Source organism: Epinephelus lanceolatus, chromosome 6 (assembly GCF_041903045.1).
Source record: "Epinephelus lanceolatus isolate andai-2023 chromosome 6, ASM4190304v1, whole genome shotgun sequence".
NCBI classification, from domain to species: Eukaryota; Metazoa; Chordata; class Actinopteri; order Perciformes; family Serranidae; genus Epinephelus; species Epinephelus lanceolatus.
The window spans coordinates 23,250,846-23,277,044 of record NC_135739.1 but is presented as its reverse complement, the minus strand read 5'-3'; the positions used below and the strand labels follow the sequence as shown (position 1 = coordinate 23,277,044).

The 26,199-nt window shown below is 41.7% G+C and overlaps 2 protein-coding genes across 3 annotated transcripts in view; one reads left to right on the top strand and one right to left on the bottom strand.

Annotated features, from left to right (window-relative positions):
* Positions 1–6,392: 6,392 nt before the first annotated feature.
* On the top strand, positions 6,393–18,222 carry pfn2b (profilin 2b). 2 transcript variants are annotated; one of them, XM_033621576.2, is made up of 3 exons: positions 6,393–6,716; positions 10,420–10,612; positions 16,211–18,222. In XM_033621576.2, exons 1-3 carry the CDS (start codon positions 6,588–6,590, stop codon positions 16,306–16,308), a joined length of 420 nt encoding a protein of 139 aa, XP_033477467.1. In that variant the 5' UTR covers positions 6,393–6,587; the 3' UTR covers positions 16,309–18,222. The 2 variants fall into 2 exon arrangements, with proteins under 2 accessions (XP_033477467.1, XP_033477469.1); XM_033621578.2 differs by having other exon boundaries at positions 6,413–6,716; positions 15,774–18,222.
* Positions 18,223–20,245: 2,023 nt separating this feature from the next.
* The window catches only part of rnf13 (ring finger protein 13), a 68,618-nt gene continuing 62,664 nt past the window's right edge, over positions 20,246–26,199 (bottom strand). Inside the window, exons 9-10 of the mRNA XM_033622372.2 lie at positions 22,672–22,752; positions 20,246–21,711 (exon numbers count right to left, since the gene is read on the bottom strand). Coding sequence (XP_033478263.1) covers positions 21,341–21,711; positions 22,672–22,752 — 452 coding nt within the window. The 3' untranslated portion in view covers positions 20,246–21,340. The remainder of the gene's footprint in view (positions 21,712–22,671; positions 22,753–26,199) is intronic.

The following is a 26,199-nucleotide window of genomic DNA, read 5'->3' as shown; positions in this document are numbered from 1 at the left end:
TTGTTGAGTAAATGCCCTTTGTGCACATTCTTGAAGGAACACTCATCACATGAAACTGCCTCTGACAACTCATCCATCAAAGCTTGTGCTTTCCAGTGTATCTCTGAAATGGCGAGGACGTGTACATCCTTTGTCTCCACCCCCCTGATCCTTGGCTATTGATTTCCTTTGTGTGTGACAGGCCTGGGACCTAGTAAGCAGAGAAGAGACATTTTCTAGGAACAGAGCAGCGCCAATGCTCCATCTTCCCTACCTGCTGCTACTCAATATTTAATGCCCTGCACTGCTGAGCCAGTCAGGAAAGGAATGACAACGGAAAGCTTGGCTACTTTTGGATTATGGTCATTGTGTTGACACTTGTTTTAGGAAACCTACACTCACACCCTGTAAGGATAAGTATGTGGAAGTCCTCTATATTTCCAATTTAAAGCAGCGTCACTCACCTTGTTTTGTCATAGCGAGTTCTCAAATGAGTTAAAAATTGATGAAAATGAAAAATACATGTCATAACAGTGTGATTTGAGCTCAAATCCCAAGATCAGGCAATCATGTGTCATGGAGTGAGAATTATTTATTTAGTGATACGCCTTATTAAAAATACACCAAAGCATATCGACCTTTGAGAGTGTTCATCTGTGTGAGTTAAAAATAGGTCTACTTCTTCTACTGCTACGCAGGACAAAGAGTGAACTGGGGTCATGAATAAATTATTTTGTCCAATTGAGGTGAAAAAATGGCCTGAATTGTGTTCAAACTATACGAGGCAAAGCAGAGCCTCTTGCAGAGTCATAGTTAAAGTAAGGACTGCAGGCTGATGACTTCAAACCCTGTCAGGCAGCTGTGGCTCTGACCTTTGACCTCTTTTCTGTTGATCAACTGGTTGTAAGAATAAAAGCTTGCACTGCTCTTGTACTTCTTGTCCAAAAGCTATTTAAAACCCATTAATGAGCCACGCTGTTGCACAGGGTGACATGTTCCCTCATTACAATAAACATAATGCTAGTTTATTTTTAGTCAAGCCCACATAGACTGTCCTGCTGCTGGAAACACTCAATGGAGCAGCAACTTAGTATTAATCCTCTACTGAAAATAGTCCCCAACAAATGCACCGTCTCCTCATGTTTGAGTAATGTTAGTTGAAAGCTATAGTAGCCCGGCTGTTTAAGGAAATCATTTTGCCTTTTTTTGAGGAGAGAAACTAAGAATAGCCAGGAAGTATTTTGACTGTCTTTTTGTGAGATCTGTTGACACTAACAAAAATACAGAATGGTGCTCCAGGGATGACGTATTTCTGTAGGTTCGACGCAGAGGTAAGCATCGCCCTGGTTCCCTCATCAAAAAGCCTATGGGATTTTTTTAATTGGATTTGGATCATTGAAGAAAGTTAGCTTGTTGGCCAACAAAATTCTTGATACACATTTTGTGACCTTAACTCTGAAACTCAGAGCTCACATGTGACCCCAGGGACTCTGTAAGGGCTCACACCCACACGCGGATTAAAGCCTGCAACTCCACACCAGTCCATTAGAACTGAGGAAGCCTCTTGGATGAGAGGTGAAGAAGAAAGAAGACGAAGAAGAAACTTTAAAATCCAGTTGCCTGCAATATAGCACTTAAGATTACCAGGATGACTGAGAATCATCTTCATCTGAGAATCATCTGACTGAAGATCATCTTCTTCATCCTCTTAAAGCGTGAATGCAATTGCCAGAAGTAAAAAGTTCACATTAGGCCATAAACAAACTACGCCATGGTTGCACGACTTAGGGCCATTTCAAAGTCGACGCAAAGGCACGCAGACACGAACGCAATGGGATGCATCAAAATGTGTTGTCCATCTTTTTTGATATGCGACGCAGCGATGCGTGCAATACCATGCGTTGCCAGCAGGGGTGATAATGCAAGCGACGTACTTGAAAGTAACCACTTTTTGTTATTTACAGAAGAAGCAGGTATGAGGAGGAAAAACTTTGCGAACTCGTACGGGCACACCCCCATTTATATGACAGTTCTAGTGCCCTGCGCTCTAATAAAATAGCAGTACTAGCTAGCTACAGCAGTACTAGCTAGCCGGAATGTACCAGTGACTCTGCTACCCCCTACTGCGCGAGCGATGTATTGCATTTGAAGTGTCGCCCGCGTCGCTTGCGTTCAGTGTGTAATGCAGCTCTGTAGTTGCAGTTTGCAACTTGTTAGCAACCACCTTTTTAAAGACACCTAAAAGCCTCAAGATTCATGTGTGAGATATCTCCTGACATATTTTATGTTGTATAACAAAATGTGAAAGTCTCTTGAGCTTGCATTAACCACAGACTTTATTTCAGGCATCTAACCAAAAACCCACTGACTTGACAAGGGAACCAAGAGTGCTAAAACGCTAACTCATTTCTGGGTTTTACGACTCATTCCTGCACCACTCATTGTCTTATCCTTTAAAAACAGTGAGCATATAAAAACAAATAAAATCCTTCTGTTTTTAACTTATGATTTATGATTAAGCTTACCAGTTTTAAACATGTAGGGGTCAGACACACACACATTTTTCAACCTTGTCCCAAAATTGTGAAAACACTTTTCAGCCTTGTGTCCTTCTCCAGTTATTTCTCAAACGAAACTACCTAAAAATAAAAGGGGAGACTGTTTGCTGTACTGTTCACCACTCTGCATATGCAGCTGGTTACAGGGTGCATTTCCTTATTTTATGGGGTGGCAGGCCATAAATGCACACAGTGCTGGCTGTCAGCAGCTTCAGTGCTAAGTATTGGTGTTTCTCCAAAACCTTTACTTTAAATTCCTACTAGTTTTAAAGAGCCAGTGTGCAGGATTTAGGGGCATCTTTTGGCAGACATTTGTATTGAATGGTCATAACTATGTTTTCATTAGTTTACAATCACCTGGAAATATAAATAGCTGTGTTTTCGTTACTTAAAAATGAGCTGTTTATATCTACATATGTAGCAAGTCCTCTTCCACTGTATTGTTCTATAGAAGCTCAGAACGGACATATTAAACACTGGCCCTAAAAAAGGCTATTCATGTTTTCGCGTCAGCCACAGTTGAAGTTTCAGCTCTGCAACCTCACAGCTAGATGCCACTAAATCCTACACTAGACCTTTTTTTTAAGATTTTTTTTGGGGCATTTTGCCTTAAATGGACAGGACAGGTAAGCGTGAGAGAGGGAGAGAGAGAGAAGGGGGAATGACATGCAGCAAAGGGCCACAGGCTGGACTCGAACCTGGCCGCTGCGGCAACAGCCCTGCACATGGGGCGCCTGCTCCACCACTAAGCCACCGACGCCCCCTACACTAGACCTTTAAGGTGTTCTATGTAGGGGCAAGAAAGACGGAGAAAATAGCAGTGTGTTAAGTTGTAAATCAGTTTCAGACACATGATATATGCATCTGCTTGGTGAGCCCACAGGACACCACAGCGCCGGGTGTCAGAGACCAAGTGTGCATGACACTGACCTGTTCTCTTCAACACTGAAAACAATCCGGTTTGTTTTTATGACTTCACAGTACATTAAAGTCATACGCTCAAACTTCTGCCATGCATGAAAATATAAACAGCATGCAAAAAGGAAAAAACAAACAAATCTGAGATCCAGGAAAACCGGAGAAGTGCTACTTGCTGTGTTTATCTCTGTATTATTATCCAGCTGTTACACTGTGACAAGACTCCATGTCAATGGCCTTGTCCAAAACCAAGCCTTTTTCTAAAGCAAACAAGTTAGCTCCTTTCTGTGTCCTCATGACTCATGCACAGCCTGAGTGGTTTGGCTGTGAGTGGTACTATTTTGACAGAGCAGAAGTGCAAAACAGAGGTGGCCATGGAAACTGACAGCATCCAATAGGAGACTAGGACATGGGTGTGGCTGGCTGATTGACAAGTCCTGCTCACTTCCTTCTGTCTGGTCAATTAATAACTTTTTCTGCACTCATTCTTCCACAGGGAGGGAGAGAGGAGAGAAGGAATTCACTGGAAGTTTCTAGATAAAGATAAAATTGTCACATGAGGCAGATTGTAAACCTTGCAGTATCTGTGCAGTGTGCAGCACTGTATGACCTCAGCTCAGTGAAGTTAAGCGTTGTCACTTAAGATTGTTCAGAGTCAGGTTTTTCTGAGCGGTGATAAATGCTCTCTACTCACACCGAAACTGTGGTTGATTCGGACAAGGTGCCTATATGCTCTTGTGCACCTGCTCAAAAGAAGTAGCTCCCAGGTGCGAACTTGTGCTGCTATGTAAGCGTGAAACAGGGTGTGTGGTGTTGAAAACACTCTGAAGTAGGGAGCAACTTCCCTGGATGAACCTTATGGATGTCAATTCCCTAAATAAAAAAAGCTTTTCAGATATACAGTATGAGATAAACTATTAATCAGTTTATCTTTTCAGTTGAGAAACTGCAGCTTACAGTGTGTGTTCTGCTAATTTTACACTTAGTCTGCACCGATGAGGGTAAAATGGAGAAAGATCATAAAAAGTCATGGGATCACCTTATTAATGGTTTCCATGGAGCAAAAACAAACAGATACATACAGTACATGGCAGCCTAAGATAAGATTAGGTTCACCTTTATTGATCTGCAGCGGGGAAATTTGGTTATTGCAGCAGTAGAGGGACAGAAAAACATTAAGATAAGTATAGAAAGTAGCAGAAATTAATAAGAGATACATACACTAAAATAGAAAGAGAATAAAAATAGAAATTATACAAGAGCATTTGGTGACAAAATGACATAGTAAAGTGACAGCTGTGTAATTTACTGCAGCAGATTCAACAAGTGTCCGCAAACAGAGTACACTATACTAATAAAGTGATTAAGTTATGGCACTTTGTGTTTGTATTTATTCATATAATAGAGTATAATGCAAAAGTCAATGTAAATATTGACAGAGAATAGTGTAATATGTTGCATAATGATATAGAAAAGGATGTGAGACATAAGCCTGACAAAAGTTCATAACTGCACTTGTACAAGTTCAACCTGCTCTCATCACTGATGGTTGTGATGATGATGATGATGATGTGTCAGAGCCTAGGCATTAGGTGAGAGGATGTTTGCACCTTTAACTCTTAAGTTTTTACAGTCAGAAACACTGTGCATGAATACAATAGTAGATAGTTAGTCATAGTTTGTGGTACTTCTTTTGCTTGATTGCATTTATTTGTATTTTTCTTTAATGCATAAAGGTTTTATTGTTTTATGTTTTTGCCACGTTTCAGGCCTCAGTGTATCTACTGTATGTGATGTCCTGAATTTCCTCTTGTTTTATGTCTATTAAAATCACAATAAAGTACTGAATTCTGAAATTTGAATGAGCCAAATTATTCACCAGTTTAGTGACACTTGGAATAGTAGTAGGATTTTGCATTGTGAGGATGTATCCCCAAACTAAAATGGCGGAGAACTCACAGAAGAAGAAAAAAAACTGTGATTAAACCACATACCATCCCTGCCACTAAATCACTGGAAGACATTCTGCAGTGTAAACTATGCCTAGAATGTAAACGTACACACATATATGGAAATACAACTTTGCTCTCAAACACAGCGCTGAGGGTGGCAGCCCTGGAGAGTCTCCCACATTATGACTGTTCTTTGAGGAATATAACATACAAGTATAGTTTTCATGCTGTCCAAAGTGTTAGCTTAGTTACAGCAGGACATCACCAGTCATCCAGAGGTATGCACGACGTGTATTGGAGGTCCAAAGTTGCTCATTAGCATTGAAAGAGTGTGTGATTGGTATTCAATGTTTTAACATGATGACCTAGTGGCCCTTTAAGGATGTTTTCCTTTCTTTCAGTGTGTGATGAGGGACTCAAATGACTTAATGATGATAGAAAAAAATAATAAATAAAGCATAAACTATATGGATTTGGGTAAACCTGTTAGTTGTGCCCATGTGTTCATCTGCCTAGCTGAAAAAAGAGTAGCTTTCACATTAATATTTAATCAAGAACTAGATAAACGTCCTTGTGACATGAAGATATTGTAAATGACCAGAGGTGGTAGATAATGTGGCCTCAGTGATCATCATTAGGTAAAAACTAATGTTAAAATAAACTGATACACATTTTGCAATGACATTTGTTGCACTAGTTTGCTTTGGAAATTAAATCTCAGAAGTCTAAATCTACCAGAAACCAGGACTAAACCCTGCTTTGTAGATTTAAATCTGTGTAAATGTTCATTTTTACTGGTTTAACCTTTTAATAAATCCAAAAGCTGAAAACAAATCTCTGTTGTAGTGGAGAAAAAAATAGTCTGTCTTGCTTTTTGTCACGATATATCCATCCGCCGCGCAGTATATTATGCAATGAGGCAGCAGGGCGAACAACGACCTGGGCGGAGTGATTTAGTGAGGACTACACCCAAGCGCCTACCCGATTGCAGCGGCTTCTCTTCGTTGCCTAGACCAGAAGAAAGCCGGGACGTGACGGAGCCGGGGGGGTTCTGCTTGCTGGAGGCCCGCTAAACCACCGATAAATACAGCTTCCTCACTGCTTCTTCGTCGCTGAAGAGACGTTTGTGACCTAACTTGACCCTTCGTCTTTTTTTCATCTTAGAACTAATTTCACAAACATGTCCTGGCAAAGCTACGTGGACAACCTGATGGCTGATGGCAGCTGCCAGGACGCGGCCATTGTTGGGTACGCGGACGCCAAATACGTCTGGGCATCATTTGTCGGCGGCACCTTTGCCAACATAACGGTTAGTATACTCTGTGTGTCAGTATCTAGGGTTACACGGGAGGAAAATGTACATTTTGTGTGCCGGTGTGTTTGTCTGCATAGCCAGGCCTTGTTGAATGAGGATAAGGCGAGCAGTGTGTGGTACACATGGTATCCGGTGGTCACAATCAAGATGCATTGGCACGTATGCACCGTTGCTTTTCAACCCGCAGCCAGTCTTTGTCGTTTTTGTCCTTTTAGTGGTACATTTGACAAACTTAGTATTCGCAACGTTTACATTATTTTGTTTTTAAAAATAGCTAGCGGACCAGCGGGAGATCCCCCAAGCCAGCGACTAACGGTACCGCGAACTCAAGCTAAAAGGGCTAACTTAGCAACGCTAGCAAGCTAGCTAGCTCTGACTAGCCGTGTTTGCTTGTGATACTGGTCAGATAAGATGAGCATGTCGGACAAAGCATAACCAATTTTAAGATTTTATTTTATATCAGTGGTTTTTGTCCTTTGAGCTGCACGGTGATGTAAAACTTAAGAATACAACACCGTCTACCAGCAGTATTGCCTAGCAGTGTAACATTAACATTGATTAGCAAAATACCGCTGGCGGTTAGCTCAAATCAGGCCGGTCATCCCCATTGGAAAATCATTAATGGCTAACGCTAATAGCGCAAAGTTAGCGGTGCTCACACGCGCTCTTGACGCGCTGGCGTGCCGTTAGTGTCTCTCGTTTTCCCGTATTCGGCTTATGTGAATCACACTGCCGCTACCGCCCCTTATTTTCCAAGATGGCGGATACACTCCCAGTTTCTTATTCATTTTGCCTATGGAAGCTAATCGAGACGTTTCGGTTAACATTTGCGGCAGCGGTCCACATTTTTATACGGTAGATTTTTCACACTTGTAAATGATCTTACGTAGGCCTGAATATGTTAAAGCATTTATGTGAATCTAATTTGGCTAAACAATCGTCTCCGGTGCTTCCTCGAGCCTCCATTTTGTCTGTTAACTAAATTATTGGTCAGTGATTTAAATATTTGTGCAGGTGAATTCATAATGAGGCGTAATGCGAGTCAGACGACCGTTGGTCATTTTGACGAGCATGTTAGCTGTAAAATGATAACCCATGCTACAGAAAAGTGAACTATGAACGCACGTGCCGCTGTTACTGGGGAGTGTCCGCCCCGGCCACCGGGGCAGGGTAACGGTATCCTCTAAAGACTCAAATTTAATAAATGTGACATTATCGTGTTTCCTTGCCCGTGTTAAAAAGCACACGTGAAGCCACAGCTATTAGCTACCAGGGTTAGCCAGCCTGTTTTTTCCCCAGACGTGCTGATTAAATGTGCTAACCAGAAGCGGCTGCAGGAACGCTGTAGGCTAAACCAGAATGTGTGAAATAGCGGTGCAAGTTTGCGGGAATAGAGCACCGGACAATGGGGAAAGGCGGTGAATGTGATTAGCTGACCGGGCCCTAAACATGTAGTTAGCCACCATGCTAACGCTATCCGAGCCTGTAGAAATCCTTTGAGTTTCCCGTTTTTCTCCTGAAGGGTTTCGTGTGTGCCATGACTCTGCAGTTCTGGAGTTAAGGGGCGACGCCTTTTGTTCTGCAGTTTGGTTCATAGATTTAACCCGGTTTAATAAACGTGTTCATAACGAAAGTGCGGTGAAATACATTTTTGCACATGTAAGCGGTAGCGGTCATAAAAACATGGAATATTAATAGTAGTCAGACCTTTTTTTCTTCTCAGCAATATGTTTTTGCCAGCTGCAGTGGGCCTCTGAGATTTCAGGACCTGCCGGCTACAGTATAACGGAGTCAGCTGTGCCTTTCAACAGACCATGCACTTTTCCTCATCTGTGGGGGTTGGATATCCTTCTCAATACTTAAGTGCTAGCTCCTCTCTTGACCAACTTGGCACGGTTTATTAAAGAAAAAAAAGAGAAAAAGCTTTACATTTCTCAACATTTGCAAAAACTATTTTTAAATTACTGTGACTTGTTCCTTAATTTTTTGCTTGTATCAGTTTAACTTTATGTACCAATTTGGGTAAGGTTATTGATAGCTCTGATATCAGCATAATTGCATTTGAGAAGTTTGGATTGTTTTGGTAAACCAAAGGCAATTTATCAAACCAAGGACTTGAGAAAATCATCAGCAATTAACATTACTCAATGATAACCTGAGCCCTTAATCATGAACAGTGCAGCCCTGTTTCTTGATTGAAATTAATCACACTTGTACTTAGCCATCTTGGCCAGTTGCAGAAGTGGTCCCATGCTGCATTTTACACTCACATATTCTGTCTAAATAGAAGTACTTCACTTTTTTTTGGATAATATATGAAATGTAATCCTATAAATGAGACTTAAAGGTCTTAAAAGATTTAGGTTTTGTACATTTTTCTCCAAGAATTTAATCACTTAAATCTGCATTTGCAATTAGTGCCTATTTCTTTTACACAGAACCCTGTGATGTTCTAGTGTAAAAGAAGCCTTAATGAAAGTTATTTAGCTGCTGCACTAATGTAGAGTGTCAGAAACATGTGCAGCAGAGGACATGCTTTAAATCCCAGATTACCAGAATTGCATGGAACAAGTACAAGGCGTGAAACATTGAAAGAAGGCCCGCAAGTAATATTCCTGTTTACTAGAGGCTTTCTGAAGCATCACTTTACTCCACATTTGTTCTGCAATGATGTGATTTCAGTGAAATCCTCAGATACCTACAACCTCAAGACATAGTATTTTGCATTTTTTATCAGAGAGAAGCAAATATTTCCTCTATTTGTAGACTTGCACCCCAAAGCCATTCATGATCAAACCCCATAATCCATCCTCTCAGTGCTCATTTTCTGAATTTGAATCCAACATATACACTGCAGTCAAGGTTGTAAATTGGCACCAGCGACCAGCCAAATGCTGGTAAAATATGCAAGGGGCTGTGAGTGTGCTCACTCACTAGCCAAAAAGCTAGCTAGCTGGTAGATTGAGAAATCCACTAGTCACAGTGACAGGTGAACAAAAAAGTTCATTTCCAAACCTGTAGTGCATGTCTTTTAAAAACTGCATGGTGTATAAAACCTATGATGGTGTATTGGCTCTTAATGTCTTTTAAAGCTACGCTGGAGGGCTGCAGGTGAGTAGTTTTATGCTGTGTAGGAGTGTGGTGCTGTAGTGTCTATGGTGAGATTAACTGAGGGAGCTAGCTCTGTTTACCTGTAAGTGCACTTGACTTTCCATGTTTTCACACTGAGTTTTTAATAGTTAACTAAAATGAGACTTACCCCTTCTTCTGACCATCAATGTTCAAAATCTACAAAAAACATGAGTATTGGTTCTCAACAGCATTAGAATTTTCTTTGGGCAAATACTGAAAAAATGTACAATTTATTAAAGTATGCAAAACCCAGGGGGTGACCAGTCCTTATAATGGCACCGTAAGGCATTGCTGATAGAGGAAGCAGAAAACCAGGAGCTGAGAAGCAGAGGAATTAAACTGTTTATTTGTATAGCACTTAATCAGTCTCAAAAGGCTTCACAGCGCCCACACTATGGTGCAATAAATGAGAATTATGTTTGAGAGCAATGGAAAAAAACACCTACAAATCACCACAAAGGAAAAACAGAAGACTCAAGAGTCTGTTTGTATTAATCAACACTTTGCATTTATGATTGACAGAGATGAACCGGACTTACTATTTTTTTTTTTTGTTCCCCTTAAGCCTGAAGAAATCGACGTGTTAATAGGAAAGGACCGCGAGGGATTCTTCACAGGTGGGCTGACCTTAGGCAATAAAAAGTGCTCCGTAATCAGAGACAGCCTCCCGATTGAAGGCGACTGGACAATGGACATCCGGACAAAGAGTCAAGGAGGAGAGCCAACATACAACGTTACTGTAGGCAGAGCCGCCAAAGGTGAGCACTGTGTTCAGTGTTGTTGTTAATCGCAAACATTTTAGTAGTGATCGTGGCAGCGTAGCCTGCTTTGATATAGTGCCTTTAGTTTAGTTACACTTATAAAACCTCTGTGTTGTCCGTGCATGTGGGATAGATCTTGAATGCACCTTTCCTCAATATATGACGTACACAGGTGTTAAAATGTCTGTGAATCACAGGTTATTACCAGTGAATGTTATCTGATTATAATGGGGGAACAACTGCGTCCAAGATAAATGTAATCTGTAGGAATATGAAGTTTGTTTTAGAGCTAGGAGGCAAGTTCATATCACAAAGCTCATTGGGTCAAGGCAAAAGGGAAACTCCCTTAAGGTCTGGGTAAAGTACAAATAAATGTTTTCTGAGTTTGTCAAACTACTGAAAAATGTGTGTGAACTACCTAGCCAAATTTGAACAATAAAAAAACAAACTAGAATTTAAAAAAAAAAGCAGTATTCTCTGCTCTGAAATGCTGTGGGCGTGTACGCTGCAGGCCAGTGTTGACAGTCTATATGGTGGCAACACTGATGTATTTCACCAAGCAGCCTAAGCAGTCAATGTGACCTTTGTGTGACAAAGTGAAAAAGCAGCGTTGTGAGAAAGTTATTAATAACTTTAAGAAACCTTGCGTACAATAGTCATCAACTTTCATTTCCATTTTGTCTCTCTTTTTCTCTTCCCAAGAGAGAAAGTACCTCCCAAACATGCATTTTCATTAAAACTTTACTATTTAAAACTGAACTGAAAGTGAACCTTACTTATGCTCTCTTCAAAGCCAGACTCTGATACTGAAGTTTTTTAACGGAAATGCATGTTTGGGAAGCACCGGGCTTATACGGTACGAGTTGTGTGAGAGTTTGTAAACACATGTCTGTAGTTATAGCTTGAGTAATAGATTTACAAATGGTCATTTTGTGGATGAGGTATTCCTTTAATACAGGTTTCGATACACTAGGCCTGTATTCACTGTATTTGTCACAGCAGACAAATTCAAGTGCTGAACAGCTGCAGTTTTCAGCCGGGAAAAGAGGCTTTGGATGTGAGTTGCTGGTCCAAGTTGCCTTATTGAAGTAACACCAGCAACTGTCCGACTAATGAGAATTTGGAAGGACGAGCACATCGACCAGAAATTTCAGCACTATAATACACACGGCCTGCAGGTATTAATAATAGCTAGCTAGCTAGCAGTGATGCACAGGTCAACCTACAACCCACGACTCCTGTGGGTTGACCCATGGGTGGGGTGTTTCAGGTGTTTCATAGTTAACATGTAATCACTGAAAAGAGAGGAGAGAACTTGCTTCCTTTTTACTTTTTGAACAGAACAATTTTATATTGTGATATTTACTGGAAACATCATAAAATATATCCAATAGCAAGTAGGTTGTTATTAGCGATTGACATTACCAAAAACTTTAAGCTCTGATTTGTTGGTCGGGTTCAAGTGATTTAACGCAAATGTTTGAGAGTTGATGGGGCCGATTGGCTCTCATAATGGGCTGGGTTTGTGCAAGTTTAGTTGGTGTTCTAACTTGCGATTAAACAGGAAAATGACTGATGCTCTTGTGTTTTTAAAGCGCACGCAAGGAGTTATAAGAATGGCTCCAGTGCATCATTGAGCCATGATTTTAGACCCACCCAAAATACTTTGACACAAAAATGTTGGAAAAACTTAACTCCACAATTCAGTACTATACAGTGTTTAGCAGTGCTGTCATGATACTAGACTTTCTAACTTTGATGCACCCTCAATAATATCAATATTCCATATCAATCAATTAATATTCTATACCACAGGACATAAAATTGTACTAAACGTAGTGTGTAGTAAACCTAAATAATGAAGCAAGAAAGCACAGCAGGTCCCAGTGTATCACTACCTGTAGAAAATGAATATTGAAACCATTTCAAGCCTTCGGAATAAATATGTATTTAAGTCAATATTTTTGACGCTATTTAAGCCTGTCACTTTTCCACAATTACCCAATATGTTTAGAGGCAAATGTATGATTTGACTTTACCCAGACTTTAAACTGTGATAGTTTTCCATGCTAATAGTTTTGTCAATTATATCTGTTGCAGTTTAATATTTTGGATGATTTATGTTTCAGTAGCATTGGTAAGGAAGACTAGACCTCTTTGAGATGAACTAAAAACAATCCTGAATAATTAATTACATATCTCTCACAGTTTCCCCTCTTTGGTGTCTTATATGTTGTCAAAGGGTATTTTATGTTTCCTTTCTTCTGACACATTAATTGCCCCTCTGACTCGATTCCATTAGTCCAGGTTTTCACCGAACTGCCATGCACTACAGCAAGATCTATGATAAAACTTTAATTGCATTATATCCTTTGCAGAAATGGTTGCATAATTGAAATAGATGAAATTTTAATCATATTGGGGTACTGTTTACCCCCTAAACTTCAGTCAGATTAAAATTATATTAGTTGGCCACAAGTTGGATGCCTTTCAGCCACAACAGCAGTGAAGCTGGCATGTGATTTGTGCAGCTCTGCATAGCTGAGACACTTCACCATGAAGGTCACGACTCACTCACAGATCTCTGTTTGAAGGCTAATTTATTTAAAACGTGTAAAGCAAATATGTAAAAAAAAATTAACGTAATTTCTGGGCAGTCCTTGCACATGAAAATTATGACCTGATATATAAACTGTATGAAATCTTTTGAGAATGAAAGCCATAGATGCCTATAGCTTAAAATACACTTAACTGTCAGGAGGGTAACATTTAATATTTTGAAGGAGGCAACAGCTCTTTACAACAACAACGGTTAATTTGTTGTTACTAATTTTTGTTTGACACAAAGACCAGTTAAGTCCCTTTTTAGGGGCTTGCCTAAGAGTTGTGCCGGTTTTCATGTTTCCTGTATGGGCCCCGATGCCCTATCCTCCCACTATTCCCAGACATTCCGAAAACTTGCAGGTAACGGGACCCAATTCTCCACATACTGAGCCCACCTTAGTGGCTGGGATTTCCTAAGAACTCTCTAAACTGCATGTGTCTTCCCCTTTCCTGGTTAACACACTCCCTACCCTCAACAGTCTGAATCTGTTCCCCTGCTCACATGCTTCCACTCTGTTTCTGGTAAAATACTTACTCAGGCACTTCAGGGCTCTTACATGTATTGAGGAGAGGTACCACAAGCATGCTGTTGTATCTGCATGTGTGCCGCATTAGACATGGTTGTTAGTATCCAGTAGAAGCTTCACTTTCCTTTTCTTTGCTGCTGGCATGGTGTGGATTAATTACAGGTGAAACAAAGACTAGTCTCCAAGTGGAGTGCAGTAAACTTGGAAGAACTGAGAGGGAGATGAACACCAAGCCAATTGAGTTAGTATCGCATCCAAACAATACCTGGTGTCTTGTTGAGCTAAAATTGGAAAGAAGCTGATTTGGCAGCCACGTGGGTGTGTATTCTTAAACACATTCATGCAAAAGTAAATTCAATGCACAATTGCTTTTCCTTTAAAAGCAGCAAAGTATATTCAGGCTAGGGCTGAACGATATTCTAAAAAAATATGGCGATTATTGATGATGCAAGTATTTCTGGGGTCTGTTCCCTTATGTTTGGAATAGGATGTCAGTTTTGGTTAATTATGCTTTGGTTAGTCGGACACACATTACCTGGGATGTGACAGGTTAATTTTCAAAGTGGGGCTTTCCTTTTAGTCCAGCACTTCATTGACTGAGTCAGTTTTAGCACCACATTTCAAAGTGCCATCCATGTACATGTTGTACAATTTTAATGTTTTGTGATGTAAATGTCTCACCTTGTTTTTGTTATTGGCTTTGCCATCAGGCAGGCAGCTAGCCACGTTAACATGTGGAAACGCAGTGCCCACTGCTCACCGTTGAAGTCTCCATTGGTCAGCTAGCCACTTTGAGCGATTACCACTGGTAACGGTGTCCCAACCCATGGTGGGTGGTGTGACATTGTTGCTGCAGAAACATTGTCCCCAACCTCTGGTCTCCCCCAGGTCGCCCTGGTTAGTGTGTGGATTAATTTTGAGTTGTAAATCTTCTTTGACATTGATGTTGGCACCAGTAGCCATGCTGATGCTGCTAACCGTGCTCACTAGGGTGACTTGGGGGGAGACCGGACAGCGGGCACAATGTTTTTGTGGCAATGCTGTCCCGTCAAATGAGTGGTGTGGCTAATACGCTCCCACTTGTGAGCAATACAGAGCAGCGGCAGCTAGCTAACCAGTGTAGCATGAACATCCTATTAGCTTTTGTTGTGATACAGTTTAGTTCTAGTGCTACCACTGAACTGAAGAGTAGCTAAATTAACCAGTAGGCCAACATGCATTTAAAAAAAAAACAAAAAAAAACAATCCCAGGAGGTTAACTGATTGATGGTTAACCATTGTTAGTCTGGAATATGATTTGTAGGCCCAGGCATCTGTGTAGCACAACAGTGGCTTATTTATAATGGTATGTTGTAACACATTTTACTTTTTGTAGCCCCTGAGATTTGGATGTTGCACTTAGCTGTGTTGCAGTTTCCATTAATTGTTCAGCCCTAATTCAGACATTAGCACTGAGAACTGAGATGCAGTGATGCCTGCCTAAACATGACCTTTATAAAAATGTGGATAGCATAACTCAATTAGGCATACTTTCAAATTGAGACTTGGTTTGGCACCAATCCAATGCTGATCCTTACCATGAGGCCAGAGCATGATCATGTGGAAAACTGGTTCCTTTTTAATCACCAGGTCATGACAACTCAAACATTGCTTTCACTCTCAGTGTAAGTCACCAGACGTTAAAGAGAAGTAAACACTGGAGCAATGACTTGGTCATCACAAGTTTATAGACTGACCAGCAGCTTTGCATGCGTCCTCTACATTTATTCTCCCACTGTACTCACTCTGTCCTCCCAGTTGTAATGTGTGATGTCTTTGTTGTTTCACCACCAGCAGCACTGATAAGAAAATGAATGTTTAGGCTCAACACAGCCTTCAGACCAAAGCGCTGCTATGGTTTTTGTGCCATTGTCCTCCTCTGTAGCTGTCTTGTCTGCCTGCTGCTTTTGGCTCTGTGCTCCTCTCTTTTCACTTGTGTGATCTCCACACCTTCTCTAAATGTCCCTTCTCTGTCTCTTTTCTTTCAGTCTTGGTCTTGGTAATGGGCAAAGAAGGGGTCCATGGAGGCGGATTGAATAAGAAGGCATACTCGATGGCAAAATACTTGAGGGATTCAGGGTTTTAGTTTAGTTTTGATGTAGCTTATGCGGTGTAGTTGAGGGAGAGAAAAAGAAAACAAATGAAAAGGAAAACAAAAATCATAAAACACTGAAAAATGGACCAAAAAAATAACCCCCCAAATTACTGTCAAGCCTATGTTTCCCCGCAAACAGTCCCATTAAACAAAATCCCAGCATCATTTCTATCAAAGCCCAGGGTTCAGGCTCTGTCCTCAACAATGTAGCCCCACATTTAGCAAAGCGGCAATAAAAAAAATTTAAAAGTATATTATTTATTTTCCAGTCCTGCTATCACCATGTCTGTTCATTTATTTTGTTGTTTTTTTTTTCCTTGTGTACTCCAGCATTGGTTTTTGTCATGGGGAAGGAAGGTGTCCATGGAGGGCAGCTCAACAAGAAAGCATTTCAGATGGCTGAATACCTGAGGAAGTCCGGATACTAAAGCAGCCTGTACCCAGCCACCTAGCAGCTCACCCTTACCACCCTGTTGCATTTCACACTACTTCCAGTCCTAGTTGGTAGTTACTTTGTTTTTTTTTTTCCTTTCTCTGCCTTCTCTCCTCCCCATTTGTTATCCCATATTTTGTTATCCTCTCCCTTCAACACACTTGCGCTGTGTACTCTTACCCCCTTAAGCACTATAAGTTGATCCATAGCAAAGACGAGCATGTTGCTAACAGGATGTCATGACAAATCTGTACTTAACCAAGACCAGCAAAACAAAACAAAAAAAAATCTGGCCAAACACTTGGACAACGAAAGCTCGAGCGTCAGTTTGAAGTAGATATTTCTTTTTCTTTCTGTCATAGTGCCCATTCCTTAATCCCTCCCGAACCCGATCATACACACTCCCTCCCTGAGCAGCCGATGCCTTTGGAGCACTTGAGCGGTAACCAAGCTCGTCATGTCTTCCTCTTTAATTTCCCCAGTCATGTCCGGGAGGGCAGACTGCGTGCATATGGCAGTCCACTGTTTCCCTCTCACGCCCACACACTACTGCCCACCCTCCCCCTCCTTCTCGCACTTCTTCCTGCCAAAATGTTTAGTTCCTCCCCCTTACCCTGTTTCCCCATCCTGTTTGCCCAAAACAGGCGACTACAAACCTCACAGGAGATTCTCCTCTTCATCAAACACTCAACCAACCAGTCCCCTAACCCCCTCTCCTTTCAGATCCACTACTTTGTCCTGAATACATTTTCTAAAAGGGGGGGAAGGTGTGTTTGGGGGGTGCTCAGATGGGCTCAGGATTCGCAAGCATTGGTGTCGTCCAGATGCTGGTAGCCTCGCCTCCCACCACTCACTCCCCCGACTACACGAAAACCCCATGGACATTCCACAGTAACAATGGCTCAGGCACTTAATACTGTTTTTGTTTGCCAGCTCCTGTAATATATTTTCTTTTCTTTCTTTCTTTTTTTTTTTTTTTTTTTTTTTGAAAGGCTGCCATTTTTGGACAGTAGATATCCCAGCATATAACCATCTGGAGCATGTCCAGTTTAATTTTTTTTTTTTTTCTTTTTTTTTTTTCTTTTTTATAGGACCAAGTGTAGTCGAAGCTCGGGTGTTTATACAATTGCTCTAAAACATGTGAAGGATGACACTAACTTTTTTGATGAAGGAAAACGCTAACCAGACAGTAACACTTACCATGGTTAAAAAAATATGAAGCTACAGGGGAGGTAAGGGTGGGAGTATTTGAAGAAAATTCTCACTTCATTGTTTTTTTTTTTTTTTCTTTTATTGTTTAGAAAAGAAACGACTGCATTTGTACAAACCCATGCTGTGTTGACAACTACAAAACTGTGGAATAAATTGCCTTTTACTCTATAGTCAGCTGAGCTCTGGGGTATCACATGGTCTGTCCTCGCTCAGTACTGCTAACTGTAACGTCCAACTGAAAAAACAAAAAAAAAAAACACTTACAAAAGTAGAAATGACACTCAATGGGAGATGGGATTGGTTGGAACAAAGACGCTTCTGGTTGTCTTGTTGAAACTTAACTGCAGAACCTGTGTATCCTGTGCCATAAATATAGAGAGATCTGTTGCTGTTGTAAGATGGATTTTACCCACTGTCCACTAAAGAGTCATTTCATTGGCACTTTTTTTTTTTTTTTTTTTTTAGCTTCAGCTCCACTGTTTAGGCCTTGTGGGATATGTGTACTCATAAAAAAGAAACCTGTTTCAAGTCCTGTTTGCTGATTTATGTTAATTTCCTTTTTCCTCACCACTTTTTTTTCTTACATCTGGGATACAGTCTCTTTAATGCATCTGATTTCATATGCATAAACCAAGAAATGCCATAAATTGATTTATCACCTTGTTTACAGACAGATCAAATAAATTTATTCCAACCAGATCAGTGTTTGCTGTCCTTTATCACACTGAACGCTGCCTCTCTTTCAAAGGAATATTTTGCCAAGAGTCAGATGAGAATATGGATACCATACTTGTGTATGTTCGCTGAACATGAAGCTGCAGCCGGTTAGCTTAGCACAAACTGCTCGCCTGGCTCTTTCCAAAAAGCCAACAGCAAGTCTTCTCACGACGTGGATTAAGGCTTCTTATCAAACTAAAGACAAAATGTTAAAGTTTCTCAAAACTGGATCATCAACGAGTTTGCATGAGTAATAATTTGAGCCGTCTGAAGGTTTACAGAGCAGCGCAGTTTCTCAGCCCGGTCAGTAATCCTGTTTAACGAGACAGGCCTCAGGACAAACACTTATTATTCCCAAAGTCATATTTATTTATTTATTTATTTATTTATTTATTTATAGCTGATTTGAGTCATAGAACAAAGAACACTACAAACTATTTCAGAGTTTGTGAGCTGTTTAAGGTCAAGACTGAACTTTAAAGCTCAATATACAAACACCCTTATATCTCAACCTGAGGGGTTTTCAAGTAGCTGTTCTGAAGCCATCAATCATCTCAACTTTAAAAGCCTGCATAGACAGAATCTTCATAAGAAAAATGGTAATTTGAACATCTGCATTTCCATGGCAACTGGGCAAACCATCTGCGTTCCTGTCAACCTTGACACTTAAAAAATAGTGAGGATTTGGAAACTAAAGTGGAGGGTCTGGGGGTACTCCACACTTTGTTTCCTGCACTTAAAATTAAATGAAAATTAAGGACACTGTAATGTAATTTTTTTGTGAAGTACTTTTAATCATACTTTGGATTCTCAGAAAAGATTTCACCCCTCTGGCATTTTTAATCACACCATGCTACCTCAATGCTGAATGGAAAAATCAACGTAGTTTATACAAAATGTGTGCCTTTTATAAAAATGTTTGCTCAAGAAATGAGAATTATTCTTCCCAGGATGTCTAAAATTTGCTTGAGTATATCTGTTTCTTAGTCCCCAGCATGTGAGAGATGGAGAGCACAAAGTGCCATCAGCTATCTTCCGGGCCACGTGAAAATAAGCGTAGATTTTGGGGGTGGACACGGGGACATCTCCCCCTCAATATTTAGAATATGCATTTGTCCCAACCCCCTTCTTACCACATTAAAAACATTAAAAGTAGCAGAGGACTTTTACTCTGACAAAATTAAAGTAATTTACACCAAAAATTGTTGCAGAAAATGCACAAAATGGAGCATAAGAAAAAAATCACCAAAATGCGGAAGATCCCCAGCCCCCCGTTTCAAATGTTTCCCTCTCAGTATTGAAACAGACATATATACCTTGTCATGCTAGGAAGCTTTTTAGAGGCTATTTTTAACTATATTTTTGGGTGAAAAAAAAGAGAGTTGCAGGCTTGGGTTATACGTGCGAGAAATTGTGACCCTGGGAGGAAACCTTGAGAGGGCAGTGAAAATCGGTAGAGCTGGCAAGTGTAACAATCTGCTGATTTAGGATCATGTGATATTGAAAGTTCCAGAGTCTACTAAACGGACCCTGAGGTGAGACTGCCATTTATTATTGAATATCATTTTAATTATGTTTTAGTGTTTTATAGAAGAAGAAAAGGAAATTGAGAAATAGTAAATGACGTGACAGAGGTTCCTGTCAGACACTCACCAGGGAGGATGCGGTCTATGGGTGGCACTTAAAACCCTCCGCCCTCGCCGGAAAACCCTCATCTTGGGGTAAAATTGCACTCTTGAACAGAGAAATTTGTGACAGAAGTGTAGAGGCCCCGTAACTTCCACTTACTAATGAGCCATGCCGACTAATACAGGCTGATTTGTATCAGATAATCAGCTCATTACACTGCTCAGGTTTACTGGATTTTTCTTGTTAAAGCCTCAGATGAACGTTGCAGCTACATGTTGAGACAAAATGTGCTGACACAAGGCTATATTACATCACATTATCAGTGTCATGAAAACTGAGTGAATTTTAATTACTGACTGTGAAAAGTTTCCTTGTCAAGTGTCATTTCATTTTATTGAAGTGAATTCATATTGAGAAGAGACATACATGAGCAGGAAAACACAAACAAGACAAAATACATCAACTGAAAAAGGCAACAGGTTTAATGAACAAAAAAAAAAATCAAGCCATGTTATGAAAACAAAAGATTATTTACTATAAACTGTATTAAAACGAGATAAGGTCAGTTAAATGTGTATTACAAGACCCATCAACCAATAACTGCATGTGTTAAATGGAGTGACAGGTCCGGAGCAGCTGAAAGAAGTTTACCACAGGCAACGTGGACATCGTTTCCACTCGAGTGTCCCTCCACGCTTTTAACGTGGCGTCACATGTAGAGCACATTCTTCACTTTCGAATTTGTTTCTCAAACTGGTTTGGCTTCAGTTTGTCTTAGTGTGAACCGTTGTAACAGATAAACCATGGCACAAGACACAGACAGGAGCACCTAGGCTCCTGCGTACATCAGGCTAGAAAATAAATTGGCAAAACCATATTGCTGTGGCTTTAAATGTTTCTATACTTGCTGAATGTTACTTTCATTTTTACAAAAAGGGTGCTGCATAGGAGTGTCAGTGTAGCGCAGACATGTATGTACAGTCATGAAACGTCCTCGTCGTCTGGAACATGTAGGATAGGAGATAATCAAAGGTAAAGAAGAAGTAACTTATTGTGATTTATACTTTTATATATACACAGTACTTTCACTGAACAAGTGTGATCTTGTGTCTGGGACTTTTCCAGTCATGTATCATCCTTTTATTAGGACTAAATAGAGTACAGTATAAAAGCCTACTGTACGTCACTGTCGCTAATCCAGTCAAATCAGCCGTCGGCCCCCAAGATATGCTACTGACGCTCTGTCACACAGTTGGAAATCAGCACTTTCTCCATAAATCATGTTAAAAATAAAACTTAAGATTTGTTTTTTAACTTGTAAAGAGGATACATTACAACGTCTTGTAAGCAGTGACAGAAAAACTTTAAAGATGAATCTGTTTTCGTGACCCCCCCGCCTCCCCCAACGAAAGTCTCTGCAGCTGTGAGGTCGGGGAGGGCGGGGATTCAGCGACCAGCCGGCAGTCAAGTCAAGCTCGGGGCAGGTCGTGCTCGTGGCCTTCAGAGCAGGGCTGCTGCATCTGCACCACCACAGTCTCCACGGTGACCTCCTCCTCGCTGTCGCTGCTGTCCAGCTCGTCGTCCTCGTAGTCGGAGGACTCCTGGTCCTGCTCCGAGCGCGACGCTCCTGACATGGTGCCAAAGGAGTGGGCGCTGGTGGAGGCCAGGGAGCGCAGCAGTGGGGTGCTCTCCGACGCCTCCTCGTTCTCGTCGGGGCCGCTCTCCCCTTCATCCGAGTCGGAGTCGGAGTCGCCGTGCGAGGGTACCACTTTCTGCTTGCACACCGGACAGGTCTTCTTAGTTTTGGTCAGCCAGGGGTCCACACACTTACTGTGGTAGGCTGCGGACAACAGAGGTAATTCGTTAATCATTCTGTTTACGCTTGAACAGACACCATGTTTTCTCATACTTGAAGGATAAATCCAGGCATTCATTTTTCTTACTGTCAACAAATTCAATGGAAAGACCAAAACTAACATTGTTTAAACAGCGTGCAGTGACTATGCTGCGTAATTCTGTTTAAAAGGTACGATAAGGGAATGGGGGGACAGAGTTGTCTTGCCTATCAGGTGGCAACGGAGGTAGTAACAATGGCAAATCAACATCTGCGTAAAAGGGGCAACCGGAAGAACAGGACGAGTGTAATGTTTTAAAGATATGTTTGCGACCTACCACTGGGAGATTTTAAAAGCAGTTAGCAGCTAACTCAAAGAAGAAGAACAGCAACTAAAAATGTCTGTAACCTGGGGAGAGAACAGGGGCCGGAAGCTCCTTACTCTCTAAGCAGAGGGCGAGATCAGCCGCCATATAGCAGGGACGGTAAATGATTGTTCACGTCATTTAAAAAGCGCTGCTGACACGTATGTTATATGTCACACTAGAAGCCGACGCTGTGGTGTAACACGTTATGCTCATCACGCCTCGTTTGCTTCCAGAAGGCCAGCATGTTGTCTACAATCATCAGGCCCCCAGGAATACTGCTAAGCCAAGCTTCCGATTTTTCCTAGTGGCCACTGGCGGTATTACAGCAAAAAAAATCCCCAGAGGCCCAAAAGCATTTTACCCATAGGCCTTCATTCTAAAAGAAACATCCTGTAAAACTGTTGACAGGACACCGTGGACTGCAAACAAGGTCAATTATGACTTGTTTATTATGAATTATGATCCTTGGACATTTTGTATTTGCAAAACATTCCTTAAGATGAGAAAAGCGATGTAAAAATCTGTGACATTTCATGTAAAGCATTTCATTTTTGTGTTACATTCCTAAGACATGTAAATGGTTCATGTTAAAACTCACCATGAGAACACGGAAGGACTCGGAGTTTGTCACCTTCTTCATATTCGTCCAGGCAGATGGCACACACATCATAGTTGTCCCCTGTGTACAAAGAGACGAGACATAAATCCTCTGACTGCTTTAAACTGAACACATTTTACGTATTGGCTGGTGGACGTGCATTGTTGACAGGAGTGATGCAGGTTTGGGAGACAGGGTGTGAGTGTCTGTTCAGTTTATTACTAGTGCACTAAGATTAATTGTTTTTCATGTTTTCCTGAAGGTCACTGACGTCAGGGGGGTCCATGACGTGTTTGGCAATTAGGAACTCCCGCTGCTTCACGACCCTAATTTCCTTCATTTCCCTAAATTGTGTCACTTTTCCAAATATGTCCCGGCATCCACCCGTCCAATCCCCGGCCTGCAGGGAGAATCACTGCTAAACCGCCAGTGCTGCATTTTTCTGACGTTACAGGAGGTGCAAAGTCTCTCTGTGCACTAAAAGCTCAGGAATTTATCAACGCACTCCCTTTCAAATTCCACAGCGTTCTTCTCATTTTCCTTCCCTTCCTTTTCTCTGCTGGGTCTGCAGGGAGGGAGGGGGGGGAGCAGGGCTCTGGGTCGGTGTGTTTATGTAAGCTCTAAATGAGCATGTTTTCCCCGACTGGGCTCTCTGTGTCCATGCCAAGGCTGCATGTGACCGTATAAGGATGGGGAGTCACATCGACCAGGGCCCCCGTCCTCCTCCTCCTTCTCCTCCTCCTCTTCCTTTGCTCTCTGAGCGTCAGCAACTTTAACTCAAGGCAGTGTTTTCAGCTCTGCTCCTTCTTCCTCTTCACACTTATAACTCTGGTTCTTCCTCTCCAAAACTTCAACCTCACTATCATCCCCAACACTTGTCCTTTTTTTTTAAACATAATCCCAAGCAAGCCTCCATCTTTTCCTCTCTTCCTCACTCTCCCAGGCCGGTGCTGGACGGCTGGGGTTGAGGGAGAGGGAAGCTTTGTGCAGGCTTGGATCCAGCGTACACTCAGGAAATGCTGAACTGTGGCACTGAGCTATTCTAAGTGAAGCAGAGAGAAAAGGTTCAGTGGCTTTCTGAACTCAGAGACGGCTCTGAGGAGATAATGAACAAGGCTCTATTGTTGTCTTTTTAAAACTTGGTGATGCAGCAGCATCACTAAAATGAATTAATACAAGGGCGGGAAACACCGGCGGTCACATGAACGGACAACAAACCCGCAGGCTGGCAAAAGGTTATCAGCCCTGCAATTTGTAATAAACAGCCATCACAGTTCACTGACCAACTTCACGGTTAAACTTTGACTTACGGCCTTTACACCTGTTAGCACATTACAGAACTACACATAACACACCTACATCCTGTCGTCAACGCCTATGTGAGCTGCTCCCCAATCCTCTCGTATCCCCTCTCTCTTATCCTCTCAGAAAATGATTGAACTGACTCTTTATAAAGTCGTCTCCTCCTCTCCTCATGTGCTACCGCAGCTCATTTTGTTATGTTGCATTGCTCATGGACAAACTGAAACTACACTGTACTTGACACATTTACTCTAAAGTCCTCCTCTGCTCTGATCACTAACGTCTTCCTGCTCAGACTGCGAGCACCATCACTCTCTCTGTCACTCAACCACATGCACACTACACATTGAGGCGCTACATGACGGTTGCCTGCCAACAGCCTCTAACTGGTCCAAAAGTCTGATCATTCCAAAATAATGCTTTCACACTACAAATGAACTGGACCATGGTTCAGTTTGATTCTGCCCGAGACCACCTCTTTGCATCAGACCAAGGGTTGGCTGTATGAGCTGGGGGAAGGTTTCAAATCTGTTTTGGATCAAACTGAAAAGTCGGAAAGTCTGGACCAAACGCGGCAGGTGTGAAAGGGCTCTTAGTGTACTTGCGGTTTTGTTGTGAAAAGCTTCAGGTTTGGGTTTAGATCTTTTCAAATGTCATCGATAAAAAAAAAATCTCTCTTTTGTCTCTGGCTGTGCAAATCATCGCAATCCATTTGTGAAATGAGTCGCAAGAAGATGCACATTGTCCAGTGGGAAGAGCAAAAGAGAAAGAGTGTAGCTAATGCGTTACATTAGCCTGGCGAGCTAACACCTGGTCACAACTTTGGAGGTACTCTTTATTTTCAGATCTTAAAGACAGGTAAATGGTAAATAGAATGCACTTATACAGCGCTTTTCTAGTCTACTGCTTTTACACTACATGTCACATTCACCCATTCACACACGGTCACACACTGGTGGCCATACATGCCGCTTGCAACTCAGTAACTATTCACACGCTCTCACACACTGATGGAACAGCCATCGGGAGCTATTTGGGGTTTGGTGTCTTGCCCAAGGATGCTTCGATACATGGAGGAGCTGAGGATTGAACGGCCGGTCTTCCGAATGGTGGATGACCCACTGTCAATGGCATGGGCGGAGTTCATTTGGCAACTGACTTTCTTGGTCCACTAACTTAATACTTAACCCACAAAATGACCAATTGTAAATCAGTTAGTCATGCCCTGTTACCTTAAATTTGTGAAGAACGCTTTGTTTTTCTCGCATGCCTCCAAGGAAAGCTGCCAACATATTGATTTGTTGATTGATTGGGGACCACATTTAAAGGGCCAGTGTGTAAAATGGGTTGAAAACAGTGACATCAGTGGTCAAATTCTAGATTGCAGGGCTCACTCGCTCACCCCTCCTGTCTGGTAAATGACGGTGGCCTCGTAGGGACAAAAAGCCTTGCGCACGATTTTTTCAGGAGTAGGTCTATCTAGGACGAGGTGAATGTTTATTTAGAAATCTAAGCCATGTTACGATATTGCAATGAATCACTCACAAGCAGGAGACCAGAGGAGCGTTCGGGAAAAAGGCCCGTTTATTTGAGCACTCCAGAAACTCTGGTAACACTCCACTCCGTCCCAAACTCTGACTCTTCTAGCGTAACAGACACACTTCATAACTTTACACACATACTCGTTTACCATACCAAGTGGGGACCCCCTCCCCTCTCTGCTCCACCAGTCTCCAGCCCGCACACTGACTGACAGCGTAGCCGGTAAACAGAGCTCAGCTGTTTATTTAGCCTAGCAATATCTCCGGACTATAGTAGCTGCAATGAACGACTTTGAATGAGATTTTGAAGAGTTTCTTGTAGCGGACACAGACCCAGAGCCATACCTGTTTGAGCCGGAGCATACAGATGAGGAACTCCATGTGTTGGATGCTGAGCGGGTGAGAAGAGAGGCTGAATGCACAGAATGGGATTCGGTGCTACTGCTACCATTGTTGGGGAAATATATCACCAGGAGGAAAAGCACTGCAGAGAGTGCATCACAAGGAGTGAAGTTGCGTCTTCTTTTCCTCGCAGATGACGGTTCGGGTTCATTCTCTCCTGTTGCGTGGTAAGTGTGGTCCATTCGCAAACTTTATAACTAAAAAAACTTTTCACTACTCTCTATCGACGAACTACTAACACTCTCTGCTGTTTCCTCCTCCTTCTTCCTTCCTTCCACTGTCT